General features: G+C 41.8%; 1 protein-coding gene across 4 annotated transcripts in view; it reads right to left on the bottom strand.

Annotated features, from left to right (window-relative positions):
- The window catches only part of PLCE1 (phospholipase C epsilon 1), a 299,887-nt gene that overhangs the window by 54,246 nt on the left and 227,324 nt on the right, over positions 1–18,317 (bottom strand). For all 4 annotated transcript variants that reach the window (XM_074382600.1, XM_074382601.1, XM_074382602.1 and 1 more), the window contains exons 8-16: positions 15,483–15,665; positions 13,368–13,485; positions 12,635–12,794; positions 9,134–9,256; positions 8,905–9,041; positions 5,677–5,915; positions 3,324–3,385; positions 3,073–3,238; positions 46–153 (exon numbers count right to left, since the gene is read on the bottom strand). In XM_074382600.1, the coding sequence (XP_074238701.1) occupies positions 46–153; positions 3,073–3,238; positions 3,324–3,385; positions 5,677–5,915; positions 8,905–9,041; positions 9,134–9,256; positions 12,635–12,794; positions 13,368–13,485; positions 15,483–15,665 (1,296 nt within the window). The remainder of the gene's footprint in view (positions 1–45; positions 154–3,072; positions 3,239–3,323; positions 3,386–5,676; positions 5,916–8,904; positions 9,042–9,133; positions 9,257–12,634; positions 12,795–13,367; positions 13,486–15,482; positions 15,666–18,317) is intronic.

The raw sequence follows: 18,317 nt of genomic DNA, 5'->3' as shown, positions 1-18,317 counted from the left end.
GATGTCTCTTTGTGATTTGATTTACAGAAAGTTATGAAGCATTACCTTGAAGGGGATCTTGGTTGTCAGTGTATGTCCATGATAAATGATGGGCATCCCATCGTCTCCGTCCCAGCAGTCCAATTCTACACTTCGACAGCCTTGCAAGAGGACCTGTGTGATCAATGAGAATCCACCCCAGGTGAGCACCTGGGAATAAAGCCTCAAACTAAACCCAGCATATAGTTCTACGTATCAGTCAGTGTTCACATTCAGGACTAGAGCAGAAGGGCATATGGTCTAAAACAAACACTACATTTTTGCCAATGGCCACAATTAATCTAGAGTGGGGAAGGAAGGGAACACACTAAGGAAGGAAGAGTGTTTACCAGAGCTGAATGTTAAAGGAAAGTAAAATTTGATAACAAAACCATATGGCCATTTTCCTAGCAACTTGCAAATTTGACCCCTTGAAATGGCACTTCTTGAAATTAGAGAACCAGGCAAATGTTCTATCTGGGCAGACATCCATGGAGGTGAACACGCTGATGCTACAGCCCAGGGAAAGGAAGGCCACTGAGTCCTTAATGAACTGGCTAAACATTTATGGGAAGCCAATCAGGATAAAATCTCCTCCATTAAGACCCAAATTAAGCTACGATTAAACATAGTTGCTTTGAATGTGTAGCATGTAAGAAGAGTAGAAGCAAAGAGTTATCAAGGATTTGCCTGGCTATCTAATTCCAGATCAGCAACTGGAGCAAAGATGGCAAATAATCCATAAACGTTTCCTTTCTCTCCTACCCACAGCTGACATCAGTTATCAAGCTAGGCACACTTGCCCTTTAAGCTTTAAAATATGTTAGCTTTCAACCTCTTTATCAAAGTGCTCCAGAAAACACTACCAAAGAATCAGATGAGTTGATACCTATTTGGTATTCTGGATCTAAAGTGGGAAGCAGAGCTCAATACATGTGCTTGGGTTTCAACTTTGTGAAGTTTGCTGGAAGCAGCCTCTTCCTCCACAGATCTATCTGTACATCATCTTAAAAAACTATCACATACTGGAATGGTGACCCAAGCCAAGAGGTTTGGGTCTGTAAATGTGCCTACCTACTGATTTTAGAATGCACATAACTATTTCTATGTGACAGCAATCCATTACTGGGGCTTAATAGCCACTAGAGTTTCTGAAATATATGTGCCATATTCTTCCTATTTTACAGCATAGTTGGTGGCCTAGAATCCCAAGGCTAGCTATCTGCTTCTTTCAGCAGCTGGAGCATCTAAAGGTGCAGTGCCTTGGGCTGGAAATTGTTATGTAAAATGGCGGCTGCAACACCAACCTGCTTATCTCTGTGGTGACCCTGCCAGACTGGGAATAATGTTCAGCAAGTGGTGACAGATGAGATGGCTTTTCAGCATGAAAAAACTAAAGGTCTTCACTAAAGTCTACATGACCTTAGACCTCCGCATATGGCGAGAAGAGGAAAACCTGGGCTGGAAATTCTAGATGAGAAGAGCAGGGCTTATTCTCACTTCCCATCTGCCCCATGGAGAAATATTAAGAGGTAATTAGGAGGGCAAGGAAGTGTGGAGAGGGTTAGAAATGAAGTGAGAGGGATCTAAACCTGTCTGCACAGTAGGTTTAATCACATCTGTGAGTCTATTTTAGGGGTTCTTGTGCCTTATTCAAAAGCTGTAATAGTTTCTCCTTAGGGTGTGATGTTAAGAGGTTTAAAAACTCTCTGGAGTCAAACAGAGAAATGAAGTAGGAATTAAAGCCAGGACACTGGTCCTTGTTTATTTTCCCAGGAGAAATAGGCATACGCACAAGTACATAGATATACATAGATACGTATATATGCACTAACACATATATGTACAAACATGTATATGTATATACCTCTGTATGCGTGTATGTGAAATGTATATCTCTATTTATATGTATATTTCATTTCTTTCCTACAGAATAATGGATTTCAAACTTCTTTCAACTTTGGCATCCTGGGTGCAAATGGAGGGACAATATATAAAGTGTGTGTAAGAGTCGTGCATTAGCTGAAGCGGGGAGCATATGGCACCTGTCCTACTCTCCTGCTTTCTCATCTCAGTGTCAAGGGCTCAGGCCCCATGACAGAACTTCTGCTTGGAAAATCACTACTCTAAGGACACATCTTCTTTCATAATACAAGTCCCTTACAGAATACAGTTTAAAATGCATATTCCATGCTAAACAAGCTTTGGGACAAAACACTGCCCCATGCTTTGAGGAATATCTGGACTAATCTGGGAGAACAAAGAAACCTCATTGTTGCTGGGGTTGTGTAAACCACACAACTGTGATTTCCAAACTTGGACCCACATGTGCACACAATGACACACTTATATTCCCTGGACCCAGCCTAGCTCCAATCAATTGATCCTTCTTGAAAGGGCTCAGAAAACAGGCAGAATAGGTATAGCAGACAGGCAATGGACATGCAGATCATTGCAAGCTGGATGTTTAGGTTAAAAGGATGTACTTTTTCTAGTTTAAAGAGCCTACTGAGCTTCAAAGAACAGTCTCATGAATGTGTAGACAGTGCCTACACTCTGTGCAGATTTTTTTCTGCATTGTTTTTGGTTACCATAGGGATAGATTAATTATTTAACAAACTGAAAAGCAAAACAAACAATATTTTGGGAATAACTACATAGAAAGTTGCATTTTCTACTACGCTTTCCCACTATAATATATTGATTTATTTAGCATTTAGAGAAAGGATTAGATAATTTTCCCATGGGAAAATCTAATTTTAGTGGGAGTAGGTCAGACTAACTAGGATCTAAAAGCCGTGATTCTCATACAAACACTTTTATTTTGGCCCAGAATAAAGGTTAAGTATAGATGGGGGAAAACAAAACACAAAGAAGAAAGAAAACAACTGCCGTATGTATAGCCAGTTTTCCCACACATCATGGTTCCTCACTTTTGACATGCAATCATTTCTAAGATCTTCAAAGGAGTCTGGGTCAGGTTTTTGTGACTTCGGGGGTTATGTAAATAATTAGGTTTAATAAAAACCACATTCCAAGTGGCATTCCTTGTACCTGGCTATAGAGTTCCACTGAGGATTCTCCTTTGAGCTGATGGCCCGTGAGGTAGGTATTGTGTGAAGACTCAATGTAATAGTATGAGAGGGGTAGCTGCAGTTCTTTGACGTTCTCCTGTGACTCATCATTTTTTGAGGCAAAATTTTCTTTATCCATCAGAAACCTAGATGAAAGAAATTTTCTTAAGACCACATGGGAAAAATGTATACTACTTTTAAAAGATGGGCAAAAGATATTTTAAAAGTTACCTTGCAAACCCTTCAAATGACATCAGTCCCTGATGACACATACTGATGCTAGGCTCAAACTTCTGCAAGGAATTTAAAAAAAAGTTTTACTTAGGTTAAGGAAACTAAGTGGGGAAAGAAATCGCCACATCATTTTTTAAAGCTGTTCTGTTTTCATCAGGAAACATCTAAACCAAATATTTGAACTAATTTAGCAATGTAGTGGTAAGAAGTAGTTTTTAGTCCAAAAGAAAATATTTATTAGATGTGAATTTATTGTACTAAGCATATTTATTTAATAGAAAAAAGGAGAGAATGAGAAAAGAACAAGGCTGATTTCTATGGAAACAAAGTCTATCAGTTTGTCCAGGTAAAAATGGGGATAATAGCTACCGCAAAGCTGGGGAGAGGCAAACTGAGATGATTCACATAGAGCACTTGGTGCCCTGCCTGTATTTAGTTATATTATAATGAGCACTCAACTGTATGACAGTCATCTCACAGTTTTTGTATTTTCAGTGATGGAATCCAACTGCTGCACAACAAATACACTGATTCCCAGTAAGGTGATAAGGGAGGTTGAAACTTAGACTAATTTGTTGCATGCAGCCACAATGAATGCTGTCCCCACTCCTCTCTGCTGCCACCTTGTACTCTAAACCTTCACCAGCTATTGCTAGTTACTGTGATAGCTTCCTCAGCAGTTTCTCCGTATCTATTCCTTCACCAGCACAGTTTAAAACGGGGCCAGAGTAACCACTTAAATTTATTTTTAAGATACAGGGTCTTGCTATATTGCCCAGGCTGTCCTCGAACTCCTGGGTTCAGGCCAATCCTCCTGCGTCAGCTTCCTGAATAGCCGGGACTACAGGTTTGTGTCACCATGCCTGGCTCAGAGTAACCTCTTAAAAAATAAATCATGTTACTCCTCTGCTCAGAAATGTCCAGTGGTATCCCATTTCACATATTTTACATGGACTAAAGCCAGCCTCCTTCTCATGCTCTACAAGGCCCGGGTGACTGGGCCCTTGCACATCCATCTGACACTGTGCCTGCCACTCTGCCTGGCTGGTGCAGCTCACAGCCCGCCAGCTTTCTGTGGTTCCTCATAAGCTCCCAGCTTTCTGCTGCTGTGGTCTTTGAGCCCGGGGCTCCCTGTGGGGAATGCCCTTTCCTGAGACCGTCAAGTTAGTTATTCACTTAAGGCTCAGTCCAAAATGCCACCTCTTCCAAGTGGCCTTTGCTTACTCTCCTCAGCCCTCCTGTATCATTCCTTTCCCTTATTTGACTCAGTTTCCCCCTACCCCATTAGTACCAGAAATTACCTCGTATCTTTGTTTGTTGTCTGCCTCACCATTTAGAATATAAGCTGCATCGAGGGCCAGAACTTTTATCTTATTCTCTGCTCTATTTCCACCTCCTAAAACTGAACCAGCATAGTAGGAACTAGTACGTATTCATTAAATGACTAGCGAGGTTGAAAACCTAGACTAAATCTGTTGCGTGTTCTAGAATAATAAGAAAAAATTATGTACCAACTCCTTGTAATAGCTACTTAGTTAGAGAAGGCCTGGGGCCTATGTTAATTATATGTTAGAGAAGAACACTTACATACTTGTTTTTGTTTGTGTTTTGCTCTGTTGCCCAGACTGGTGTGCGGTGGTGCAATCTCAGCTCACTGCAACCTCTGCCTTCCGGGTTCAAGCGATTCTCATGTCTCAGCCTCTCAAGTAGCTGGAATTACAGGTCTGCACCACCATGCCAGGCTGATTTTTTTTTTTTTTTTTTTTTTTGAGATAGGGTCTCGATCTGTTGCCCAGGGCAGTGGTGCAATCTAGGCTCACTGCAGCCTCCACCTCCTGGGTTCCAGCGATTCTCCTGCCTTACCCTCCTGGGCCCCTGGGATTACAGGTATGCGCCACCACACCTGGATAATTTTTGTATTTTTAGTAGAGACAGAGTTTCACCATGTTGGCCAGGCTGATCTTGAACTCCTGACCTCAGGTAATCCACCTGCCTCAGCCTCTCAAAGTGTTAGGATTACAGGTGTGAGCCACCACGCCCAGCTCTAGCTGATTTTTGTATTTTTAGTAGGGCCGGGGTTTCATCATGTTGGCCAGGCTGGTCTCAAACTTCTGGCCTCAAGTGATCCGCCAGCCTCAGCCTCCCAAAGTGATGGGATTACAGGGATGAACCACCATGCCCAGCCCATACTTGGCATTTTGTTAAAAACCAAACCAAACCAAACCAAACTATTTCTGCCCCAGATTTAAAAGCTTTGGAAAGAAGTATAGAAAGGGTAAATATTTAGCAGCAAAGTATTAGACTAGCCAGAGGCATCACATACACATGCACACACAAAACAGGCACAAACCTGGATGATGCTGAGGATTTCATCATAAGTGCAGTGCTCTCCTTGGCAATTCACGAGGAAATCGTTGAGCTGAAGTATGCCCACCCCGAAAATGCCCAGAGATGTGCTCTCAATCCCAGTGCCATTTGTCACGATACTTGCAGCGGCTATGGCATCAGATATCTGCCTCTGGTTGTCCGACAGCTGCTGTTTACTCTTAATGAACAATCCCAAATCCGAAACATTTCTGGTCAACAGATCTGAAACAGAACCATCACAGTACATGGACAAGACAGCTAGCAGCTTTCACCAAGTTCCTTTTGGAGATAATGGTGTGGCGTTATTAAAATGAAGAAGCCCTTTACTAAAGTATCTAAACAAGCCATCAAATAAATGTTTATTCCTGGCTTCACACAGTGATACAAATAAAAAACAAATCAATGAATAAATAAAGGAAACTAAGGGCTGGGCATCGTGGCTCATGCCTGTAATCCCAGCACTTTGGGAGGCTGAGGCAGGTAGATCACCTGAGGTCTGGAGCTCAAGACTAGCCTGGCCAAGATGGTGAATCCCCATCTCTACTAGAAATACAAAAATTAGCCAGGCATGGTGGTGTGCAACTGTTGTCCCAGCTAGTTGGGAGGCTGAGGCATAAGAATTGCTTGAACCTGGGAGGCAGAGGTTGCAGTGAGCTGAGAATGTGCCACTACACTCTGGACTGGGCAATAGAGTGAGACTCTGTCTCAAAAAAAAAAAAAAAAAAAAAAAAAAAAAAAAAAAAAAGGAAATGAAGACAGAGCTAGGTTAATGATCTTGATATCCCATGCAGCTTTGGCATTACACGGCAACTAAATGTAGATTCAACTGGGAGCATCAGGCCAAATTCAGGCTTTGGTTTTGGGAGTCACTACTTCCACATTTTTATGTTCATAGAAACTGAAGATGTACCCTTAAAATCACAGTTTTACTATAATTTAGAAGTGTAACTATAAACATTTGTGTGCAGATTTGTGTGTGAACATAAATTTTCAACTTGTTTGGGTAAATACTAAGTAGTGCAATTGCTGGTCACATGGATAGAATATGCTTAGCTTAGTAAACTGCCACACTGTCTTGCAAAGTGGTTGTACCATTTTAATTACCACCTGCAGTGTACCAATTGCTTCATATTCACACCAACTTTTGTATGGCCATTTAAGTTTTAGCCACTTTGGAAGACAGTCTGGCAGTTTCTTACGGAGCTAAACATAGGCTTAGCATATGATCCAGCAATTGCACTCTTCAGTATTTACCCAAATGATGGAAAAACTTATGCCCACACAGAAACCCACATACAAATGTTTATGGCAGCTTTATTTATAATTGCTAAAACTTGGAGACAACCAAGATATACCTCAGTAGGTGAATGGATAGACAAACTGTAGTACCTCCACAAAATGGAATATTATCCAAGGTAAAAAGAAATGGGCTAGCGAGCTACAAAAAGCCATGGAAGAAGGAAACTTAAATGCATACTAAGTGAAAGACGCCAGTCTGAAAACTCTATGTACTACGTGACTCCAACTATATGTTATTTTGGAAAAGGCAAAAACTATGGAGATAAAAAGAGCAGTGGTTGCCAGGGATTTGGCGGGAGGAAGTGGGGGGATGGAAAAGTGGAGCACAAGGAACTTTCAGGGCAGTGAAACTATTCTGTGTGATACTGTAATGGTGGACACGTCATTACACATTTGTCAAAACCTGGAGAGTGCATAACACAAAGAGTGAATCCTAATGTAAACTGTGGACTTCCGTTCATCATAATGGATCAATATTAACTCATTTGTATCAAATGTACCACACTAATGCCAGCTATTACTAACAGAAGGAAGTGTGTGGGAGAGTGGAAGACAGTATATGGGAATTCTGTACTTTCCACTCATTTTCCCATAAACCTAAAATTGCTCCAAAAATAAAGTCTAGGCCAGGCACAGAGGCTCATGCCTAAAATCCCTGCACTTTGGGAAGTTGAGGCAGGAAGATTGCTTGAGGCCAGGACCTTGAGAGTAGCCTGATCAACACAGCAAGACCTTGTCTCTACAAAAAAATTATATAAACAAAAAGTCTAATAATTTTTGAAAAATGCAACTATTTGACTAATCCAACGTTATGCAGATTTTGTGACTAAAGTTGAACAATAGTTAATAGTCTTAGCTCAAGGACAGCATAAGCTTATAAATAATTATGAAGCAACTACATAAAAGAGGAAAGTTTTTTTTGTTTTTGCTGTTTGTGTTTATGGTTTCCAGCAAGAACAGAGGAGGAAAATGATAGGCTTAAAATGCACTAGCGGTTATGAAAAATGCATTGGTGGTGATAGTAATGGTGGTGGTGGTGGCGAGTGGGATAGGAGACTGAGACATTCTGGTTTACACCAAATATCCTGGACAATCATTCAGACAGAAGTAGCCTGAGGAAGACACTAAAGACTCTCCTTATCAAAGGGCAGGAGACTACTGCCCTGTGACTGAGCACCCATCTGTCTGTAGGTAGGGAAGAGACTGGGGGTTCTCCACTGTGACACATACCACATACCTAGCAGGCATTTGGAAATAGTCAGTGATATGGTTTGGCTGTGTTCCCACTGAAATCTCATCTTGAATTGTAGCTCCCACAATTCCCACATGTTGTGGGAGGGACCTGGTGGGAAGTACTTGAATCATGGGTGCAGGCTTTCTCATGCATAAATGTTCTCATGATAGTGAATAAGTCTCATGAGATCTGATGGTTTTATAAAGTGGAGCATGCCCCACACAACCTCTCTTCTCTTGTCTACTGCCATGTGAGGTGTGCCTTTCACCTTCTGCCATGATTGTGAGGCCTCCCCAGCCATATGGAACTGTGGGCCCATTAAACTTCTTTTTCCTTACAAATTACCCAGTCTCGTCTGTTTTTATCAGCAGCATGAAAATGGACTAACACAGTTGGGAAAGGATATTTAGTTGTCAGAATGACTGGAGAGCTTTATTGGTTAAATATCCTGGAATACATGGGCAGAACCACACAGTGATAAATTTCTTTGCTCAAAATGCCAGTGGCACCTGCTCCCACAACACCAGATGACACTTTGAAATAATTATCTAAGTGTTTCCCTACATGGCAGTAATAGCACACCATGTGGGACAGGCTCAGAGTTTGCATGATTGGACCTCTGACCTCAAGTTTTAGACAGAAAGGTCCCAAAGGGAAATCTTAAAATGTTCAACAAACCTAGGTCAGGCTGAAGATCGCTGGTGTTTTCATCAATTGTGAGGTTGGTGTAGAGTGGGGCTGACTCAGAGCCAGATCGGTTGCAGGGCACTGCATAGACATCAAACAGATCCTTCAGGTCCTTGCGGCTCCGGACACTGAATGAGGAATGGAAGACACCACACACTGAGTATCTTGATAGAACCCGGGGGTTGGGGGGCTAAGAAAGAAAAGGAAACATACACTGTACCTGAATGATTTGAACAGCTCAACAAATTCAACAAAACTCATGTTGCTGTCGGAAACCATGAAGTTCTGAAATCCCTTCATGCCGCCTTTGATCCGCCCATGCCAGCTACTACTGCTCCAAGCACTGCAACAAAGACAAGGCCTTCATGGGCACAATGGCAGGCCACCGTTGTGATTCTGTCCCACCAGGCTTTCTCCAATTAGCAATATGAGCCAAAGGGTGAGTGCAAGTTATTTAAGGTTGAAGCTATTTTCCGGTACTCTTTACTTCTCCTAATATATATTGTATCACAGGAAAAAAAATATGTTGTATAAGAAAAAGAAAAGATTTTTCTAGTCTATTTAATAAGGGTCCAGGGCTGAGGTTAATATTTCTTTATTAATCAAAATAGTTCTTTGAAATTGCAGATTAATGGGCAAAATAACTCAGTGTTTCTGAAGATGTCTTTTTCTAAAAGAGCCCCAAATTACCACTCTTAATCTGTGGAGAATAATGCATGTTCTTTTCTGTATTGTAAGTTATAGAAACACATTTAAGAAGAAAGTTTTGAGTGTATCTATGTCTTGTCTGATTCCTTTCCTAATCAGTTCTTAGATGAAAACAGAGAAGAGCTTTTAAAAATTAATAGAAAATGTGAGTCAGAAAACGTTAAGAATAGAAAGGGCTGGGTGTGGTGGCTTATGCCTGTGATCTCAGCACTCTGAAGGCTGAGGTGGGAAGATTGCTTGAGCCCAGGAGTGCAAGACCAGCCTGGCCAACATAGTGAGGCACTGTCTTTAATTTTAAAAAAATTAAAAAAAAAAAAAAGGACAAAAGGGAGCTTTGTCTAGGATATTTGCACCTGCCAAGGCTGCATCTATTCAATGTAGAAATATCAGTCAACTCAGTTAGAAATTAGTCTGTTTCACAACAGTTTTTATTATCTATGCTGATTTCCTGACACAATGGTATGAGAGATGTTTTGATTATGGTTTGTAGTCAAATTAGTGAACAGGATCTACTTTTTTTTGTCTTAAATTTTAAAAGGTTTTTTGAAATATTTCAAATATATAAGTATAGAGAACATAATAAAATCTATTTTATATATATTAAATATATAATCTACAAGCTATATACTTAAGACTATAAATATAAAAAATATAGTCTATTAAAGTTACTCTCAACCCTGCTAACAAGGTTCACTCATGGAAAATTAATTTGTGCTGACATCTGAAGATCACCTTCAGCAATGGAAGAGTACTATTAATTGATAGCTTTACAGCATTTTCTAGGCATTGCAGGTTGTTGATCCCCAGTGTGGTGCAGGAAACATAGGGTAGAGGTTCAGGGAGAAGAAAAAGGTGACCCTGTCATTTGCAGCTCAAGTAAATTTCCTGTCTTGCTTCTTTCTGGTTGCAGGCCCAGCAACCGTTTGTGGGAACCCACCTCCCTTTGACTCTAGGAAATTCTGTTTGTCTGCTCTTTTCACTACCAGATCTAGGACTCAGTCTAGATTCCTCCCTTAACAGCATTCAAGCTGGTTTTTCCTCTCCTGCCTTGTGTTTTCTTTCTGATTTAAAATACTTGAGAGGGTACTGACCCTGTCCTCCTGGGGTTGGCCTTCTGATCTTGCATGTTAGTTTCTCTTTTAAAATATTCTTCTCCCTTACTCTGTCCTTTCTTTTCCTGCTCATGAATGACTGAAATAAAGAGGAAATGCCATTTAATCCAGGTTCTTTGCTATTTACCCAGGATACTTCACAGGCTGAAAGTATAATAAACAGGATTCTGATTTTTCTAACTTTTAGTTTTGTTATGAATCTAAATTTACAGAAGAGTTGCAAGAGTGGTACAGAGAATTCCCGTATAACCTTGACCCACGCTCACCCACCGTAGAATCTGAATGTATTATAAGTTCATTGCTCACATTGTGAAATAATTATTTTATTTAAAAGATAATTTGCTGTCAGATTATTTTTTCCTTTCCTTTTTTTTTTTTTTTTTTTTTTTTTGAAACAAGCTCTCACTCTTTTGCTTAGGCTGGAGTGTAATGGCATGATCATGGCTCACTGCAGCTGGAACCTTCCAGGCTCAAGTGATACTCCCACCTCAGCTTCCTGAGTAACTGGGACCACAGGTAAGAACTACCACACCCAGCTAATTGTGCTGTTTTTTTGTAGAGATGGGGTCTCTGTTGCTCAGGTTGGTCTCGAACTCCTGGGCTCAAATGATCCTCCTGCCCTACCCTCCCAAAGTGCTGGGATTACACATGAGAGCCACCATGCCTAGCCAGGATTCTTATCGGGGAGAGGGGGAGAGGGGGAGAGGGGGAGAGGGGGAGAGGGGGAGAGGGGGAGAGGGGGAGAGGGGGAGAGGGGGAGAGGGGGAGAGGGGGAGAGGGGGAGAGGGGAGAGGAGGAGGGGGGAGGGAGAGAGGGGGAGGGGGGAGAGGGGGAGAGGGAGAGGGGGAGAGGGGGAGAGGGGGAGAGGGGGAGGTGGGAGAGGGGGAGAGAGGGAGAGAGGGAGAGAGGGAGAGAGGGAGAGAGGGAGAGAGGGAGAGAGGGAGAGAGGGAGGGAGAGGGAAAAAGGGAAAGAGGAAGGGAGGGAGAGAGGGAAAGGGAGAAGGGAGAAGGGAAGGAAGGAGGGAGAAAGGGAAGGGGGAAGAGGCGGGGGGAGAGAGAGAGAGGGAGAGAGAGAGAGTGTGAGAGTGTGTGTGTCTGTGATAAACACATTTCTTAAACTTTGACGTGGGATACAGGGAGATGGAGTGGCATTCTGTCCCTTTGGAAGTCTGCCATTTTAATATCATTTCTTCTTCTGAGAGGGTATCGTTTCAAAAATGTAATTTGCATATACCTTATAAAATAATTATAATACCAGCTTCAGAATTATATTTAAACATATCCAACTTGCTGTGATACTTGAATTCGTTCCTCTAGACATGTGTAACTTACATATGTGTAACTTACTTAAATATATTTCATCAATTAGCAAAGGTGCCAAATAGTTAACATTAAAATAATCTATTCTCTCTTCTTCATTTAGAGCAATGCTATCCAATATAACTTTCTGCAATGATAAAAGGAAATGTCTCTATCTATACTCTTCAGGATAGTAACCATCAGTTACTTGTGGCTGATGGTTAGTGTCCCGAAGAGTATAGATAGAGAGCACTGGAAATGTCACTGCTGTGACTGAAGAATTGAATTTTAAATTTTAATTAATTTAAATTTGAATTTAAATACCCACATCTAGTTAGTGGCTAGTATACTGGATAGTATAGATTTGGAGAATCATGGGCTGGGTTTCATCACTGCTACTGATCTTTGAAGTAATATAAGAAGGTAGGAGTACAAAATTGGGAAAATTAGGATCATTTAAAATTTGAGGATTTTTCAGTGTTCAATTCAACTGTACGTCAAAATGTGAGACAGTCTTTCCATAGACAACTATAAAGATATACCCTTCCACATGACTGGAATCATGTGAAGGGTCCTTCTGTTTTATCATGTTAAGGCCCCACCTGGACGGGCTCTTGTTTGAAGAAGGCAGCACAGGGGAGGACACTGGCCTGATGGGAGATGACGTCGTCCCAGCAGCCAAGTTGGGGGACCCAGTTGTGGTCAGAGAGTGTGCTCTTCTAGAAGGGAGGGAGTTTGGAGGGATGGTGATGGCATTCGCCTCTGTGAGGATGGCAGATAGAAAAGAGACAATGACTCAGATTATACTCTCCCTCAGAACCAGATACAAACCAGAGAGGCTTCTGGATGTCTGAGCAAATCAACCTGTGCAGCTGTTTTCTACACAAGCACCACCAAAATATTTTTATTAATGGGCTAATCTCATGGGGTCTCAACTGGCTACAGGTTAGAACCACCTGGGAAGCTTCAAACACAAATAGACGTCCAGGTCCCAGCCAGAGAATATCTGAATCAGTTATTCTTGGATGTGGCCAGAGAAACCAGATACTCTCAAAAGCTCTAATATGTAGCAAAAGTTGAGAATCACTGGTCTAATCCATCAAATTGCACAATGTATATCTAGTATTCCCCAACAGTAATCGCAAGTTAATTAATGAGAATTTTATTCCAAGTACACCATGCTCGCAGAAGCAACTCTTAGGTTTCATTGTCTGGTGTGGACAAAGACTTTCGTTAGAAATGTTTGCAATATTAAAATCACAATTTAAAGCCAAATGTATGCTCTTTTCCCATAAAAATTTTAAAAAAATCTCAGATGCAGATATGCCGCTTTACCCGATTCTTCTTGTTCATTAACGTCTTGGGGATCAGAACCACTTCGGCTTCGACACTCTTTGTGCATCTTGGTCTTTCGGGTTGCCATCTCGTCGTCAGTTGCCTCTCCACTTTCACCCTGAAAACACAAAGCTCAAGATAGTTCCAAGCCTATATTTCTCTCCCATTACAGCTTTAGTTCAGGTAGGTCTCTATTTTCCGACCTACCCACCTTCGATACTGCCTTTCCCTGGTAAAACCGGTAAAGACCTACTTTAAGGCTGTCTGAGTATTTCTCATGCCATATTATCTCATTTGTTCTTGACTATACAGCAGCACTCCTCAGCGGAGGGAGGCAGGCAAGAGGAGGCACATGACCTCTGGAACCTCTGTGTATAGAAAAAGCCATGAAGCAGATAAAGTTTGACATGAGCATCAAAGCCTCTGTAAGCAAAGAATGGCACTTTTTCTAGATAGATAATATGGTTTGGATGTATGTCCCCTCCAAATTTCATGTTGAAATATCATTCCCAATGTTAGAGGTGGGGTCTGGTGGGAGGTGTTTGGATCATGGGGGTGAATCCCTCAAGAATGGCTGAGCACCATTTTCTTGGTGTTGAGTGAGTTCTGGCTGAGTTCACACAAGATCTAGCTATTTGAAAGTGTGTAGGCTGGGTATGGTGGCTCATGCCTGTAATCCCAGCACTTTGGGAGGCTGAGGCAGGAGGATTGCTTAAGGCCAGGAGTTCAAGACCAGCCTGGGCAACATAGTGATACCCTGTCTCTACAAAAAATAAAAAAATTAGCCAGGCATGGTGATGCACACCCGTGGTCCCAGATAGTTGGGAGGCTGAGGCAGGAGAACAGCATGAGCCCAGGAATTCACAGCTGCAGTGAGACATGATCACACCACTGCATTCCAGCCTGGGTGACACAGCAAAACCCTGTTTCTTTTTTTTTTTTTTTGAGATGGAGTTTCGCTCTTTTTACCCAGGCTAAAGTGCAATGGCACGATCTCGGCTCACCGCAACCTCCGCCTCCTGGGTTCAGACAATTCTCCCGCCTCAGCCTCCTGAGTATTTGGGATTACAGGCACGCGCCACCATGCCCAGCTAATTTTTTGTATTTTTAGTAGAGACGGGGTTTCACCATGTTGACCAGGATGCTCTCGATCTCTCGACCTCGTGATCCACATGCCTCGGCCTCCCAAAGTGCTGGGATTACAGACTTGAGCCACCACGCCCGGCCAAAACCCTGTTTCTAAAAGAAAAAAAGTGTGTGGCACCTCTCCCCTTCTCTTGCTCCCACTCTCTCCATGTCATGTGGTGGCTCCCGCTTCACCTTCTGCCATGACTGTAAGCTTCCTGAGGTTCTCACCAGAAGAAGATGCTGGCATCATGCTTCCTGTACACCTGCAGAACTGTGAGCCAATTAAACTTCTTTCCTTTATAAATTACCCAGCCTCAGGTATTTCTTTATAGCAACACAAACAGACTAACAAATAGCCATGAAACAAATATATTACCACTTCATAGTGATATTTCATACTGTATAATGTAAGTTATAATACATAGCGCTAATATACTTTACATTGTGTTCTACACACAGTATCTGGGGCCGCTGTGATCTCCGTTTTCTTCTGCCCTTCCTTGCCCACGGTGTGCTCATGCTCTAGCCACCCATAACGGCCTGTACTTCCTTGAACAAGCCATCTTTTATGTCTTTATGCTGTTTTCTCTGCTGGGGATACTTTCTCCTATGTTGTTTGGCTGGTAAAATCCTACACATTCTTTAAGACCTGCATGTCAGCCACTCTGTGGAGCCTCCCATGCCTGCCCCTCAGCTCTCTATTTTCCATCTCTCTGCTCCCACAGCACTTTGTGGATGACTCGATGATGTCCCTTTTTAGCTTGCACTGTGTTTGTTTACATGTCTATGTCCTTCTATGGACCTTGTCTTTTCCCTGGTGTTCTTGGCACTAGCCTGGCACCCAGGAGGTGTGTGGTAAGCCCCTGCATCTTCTGTTTTATGCTGACTTTGTCCTCAACCCAAACAACCTAAAGAGGTTTATGGTGATGTTCACCATACAATGGTCCTGGAAGACGAGTCCGATGCTTAATAAACAAAACACTATACCCTGATGAGGATTTTCTTCTTTTTCTTGGTAGTGCTTATGCCCAGTGTGTTGTTTCTCTGCATATTGGGCTTCTCAACATTCTTTGCTGATGTTCCAGGGCTGGGGTTTCGAGTACTCCATCGTCTGCCACCAAACAACTCCACAGCATGAGCCAAAGTTGGGCCTTCATACCGTCCATCCTCCTGTGAAAGAACCACATGGTGAACATGGTAGGAAGCACCAAGCAATAGGGAAGTAAATATATTAATGGCTCCCAGAAAATTCCAGGAGGTGGAAGAGCACAGGCGGCCACAGAAGAATAATCATCTGGCCACCCAAGTGGCTCTGTTTATTAACTCACAAGACTGTCAGGAATTTAATCACGTCCCCTGTTGTCCTGGTCACATCCCTGCTGAGTTCCAGTGACATGCTTTAATACATCCACTGGGGAGCAAAAACTTCCCATCCCATTTACAGAGGTTAAATTCCATAACTACCGTTGGAAAATTCATTAAGACTTACTTTGCAAATTAAGGCCTTGGAGGTCTTAGAAGGTAAGGCAAGTTATGAATCTAAGTAAAATCAAGTTGTATTTGTCCATTACTGCCAGGTAGTTTTTCACTTAGTTTGATGCTTGGGACAATCTGCCTTGAAATAAGGGGTATGCGGCATGCATGGACTTCCTTTTGCAGGGCCCTGGGGAGCTCCTAAGATAGTTGGGCTGCCATCCTCTTAAGTGGCTGAAATCCAAAGATAGAGAGTCCATGGTACTCAGAACACCATGTATATTAGGATGCTGTGAGCAGCAACAACACACTCAAGGGGCAGGCAATGGTTCACAGTCACCACTGTTTCCAAGGCAGCACTGCGTAACATCCTGTAAGTAACAGCAGGGATCTATTAATTAAACAATTGTCAATGATTCTCCCCATAAGTCAGGAAAATGAATTAATAAAACCACAAAAAGGTGCATATGAGCTAGAGATGATATTGCTATTTCACACATTGTATAAGAGGTCTCTTTAAAAATTAATTTCCATGTACTGTCTTTACCCTTCAAAAACATTTAAGGCTGGTTGTCCTGTGCAGTTCCAAAGAAATGCTTATAAATAGATTTTGCTTTGTTGCAGATCATATGCAAAGAACCAAGGGGCTTTGTGTGTGTGTGTGCTTGCTCCTTCAGCCTAATTAATGTTCAATAACTATCTGATTTTATGACTTGTGCATTCCCACTTCCTATATCCTGTTGTGGATCCCAGGGTGCTGAATAACTTGGGTGCTTGACAAATCTTTTGGTGACCTCTTACAGTGGGACATTGTGACATGACTGTCCATGATCTATTTCTCCCTTCTCTAACCATACCCCAATTTTACTTTAACTGTATCTTCTTCACTGGATGCAGTTTCGATAGGTCAATCAAGCTGAAATATCCTCCTTTGATCAATGATTGATACATGATCCCAATAAGCCACTCAGAATCCCCTTCCTGGAGCAGGGTTCATGAATGCAGTGATACAGAGAATGAAAATGGCTAGAGATCAGTTCACCTGCTGAAGAGACTCCCTGCTAACAAGTCACTAGGAGTGACTCCAAATTGGAATAAACATTTCATGAATGAAACCTAATGAATAGGTTTTAACTACCTTTTTGAATAACATATTCTGAATCGGAAAGAAGAGTAAAACTTTTATTTATGGATTTTAAAACATATCTTTAAAAGTTTAATAGACCCATTACAGTTTACATGTAAAAGAATTGGCACTATTAACCTCTACTGCTTCGATTTTTCTAATTACAGAACATCCCAACCCGGGCCAAACTTTACCACTAACATAAATATGTTTCGGTAAGGAAAAGGAAGGATGTCTTTGTTTAGTCTTTTCTTTAAAAGAAGCTTTCTGGGAAGTAAAATGTAGTTTAAATCTTTCTTTTGTTTTACACAAAATAATACACTTATTTGAGATGGATGAAGGATATACTTTTTTTTTCTTGGAGACAGTCTCTCTCTGTTGCCCAGGCTGGAGTGCAGTGGCATGATCTTGGCTCACTGCAAACTTCACCTCCCAGGTTCCAGCAATTCTCCTGCCTCAGCATCCAAGTATCTGGAATTACAGGTGCATACCATCACACCCAGCTAATTTTTGCATTTTTAGTAGAGATGGTGTTTCACCACATTGGCCAGGCTGGTCTCGAACCCCTGGCCTCAAGTGATCCACCTTCCTTGGCCTCCCAAAGTGCTTGAATTACAGCCATGAGCCACTGCACTCGGCCTACCTTCTTTTTATAATGTGGGAGATGGACTACCAGGAGTGAAGGCACATTTTCAGTTTTAGAAAACCGTTGATGTGAAAGTTGAAGAATAGAAAATAGATTCCTTAAAAAATATCCATGCACTGTTACCTCTTGGCATATCTTTGAATGTGACATTTTGAAGACCATTAAAACAATCTATATCCTTTGAAGAAATCTCTTTTTTCCCTTGAAGATAGCCAGAATCTGTTTGCTTATAACCAAAGATAGTTACCTATTAATCCCATATTTAGCCTTCTTAGCCTCCCAGAGCTCCTTCCTAATACCCAGGGTTATGGGCCATCAGTTCTGTCCATGATCAACATCTCTGCACAGTTTACTTTCTTGGATTTTCCTGATGGAAGTAGTAACAAGAGTTAACACAAAAGACAAGAAGTAATAACATTTGTAGTGAAGCCTAGGAAAAATACAGAAAAATCCAAGAAAGTAAACTTTGCGGAGATGTTGACTCACAAGGTGAATGATCTCTGCATTTCCAACTGAGGTACCAGGTTCATCTCATTGGGACTGGTTAGACAGTGGGTACAGCCCAAGGAGGGCAAGC

Source organism: Saimiri boliviensis, chromosome 12 (genome assembly GCF_048565385.1).
Source record: "Saimiri boliviensis isolate mSaiBol1 chromosome 12, mSaiBol1.pri, whole genome shotgun sequence".
NCBI lineage: Eukaryota > Metazoa > Chordata > Mammalia > Primates > Cebidae > Saimiri > Saimiri boliviensis.
Note: the sequence above shows the minus strand (reverse complement) of the source record. Positions and strands in the feature narration are given on the sequence as shown.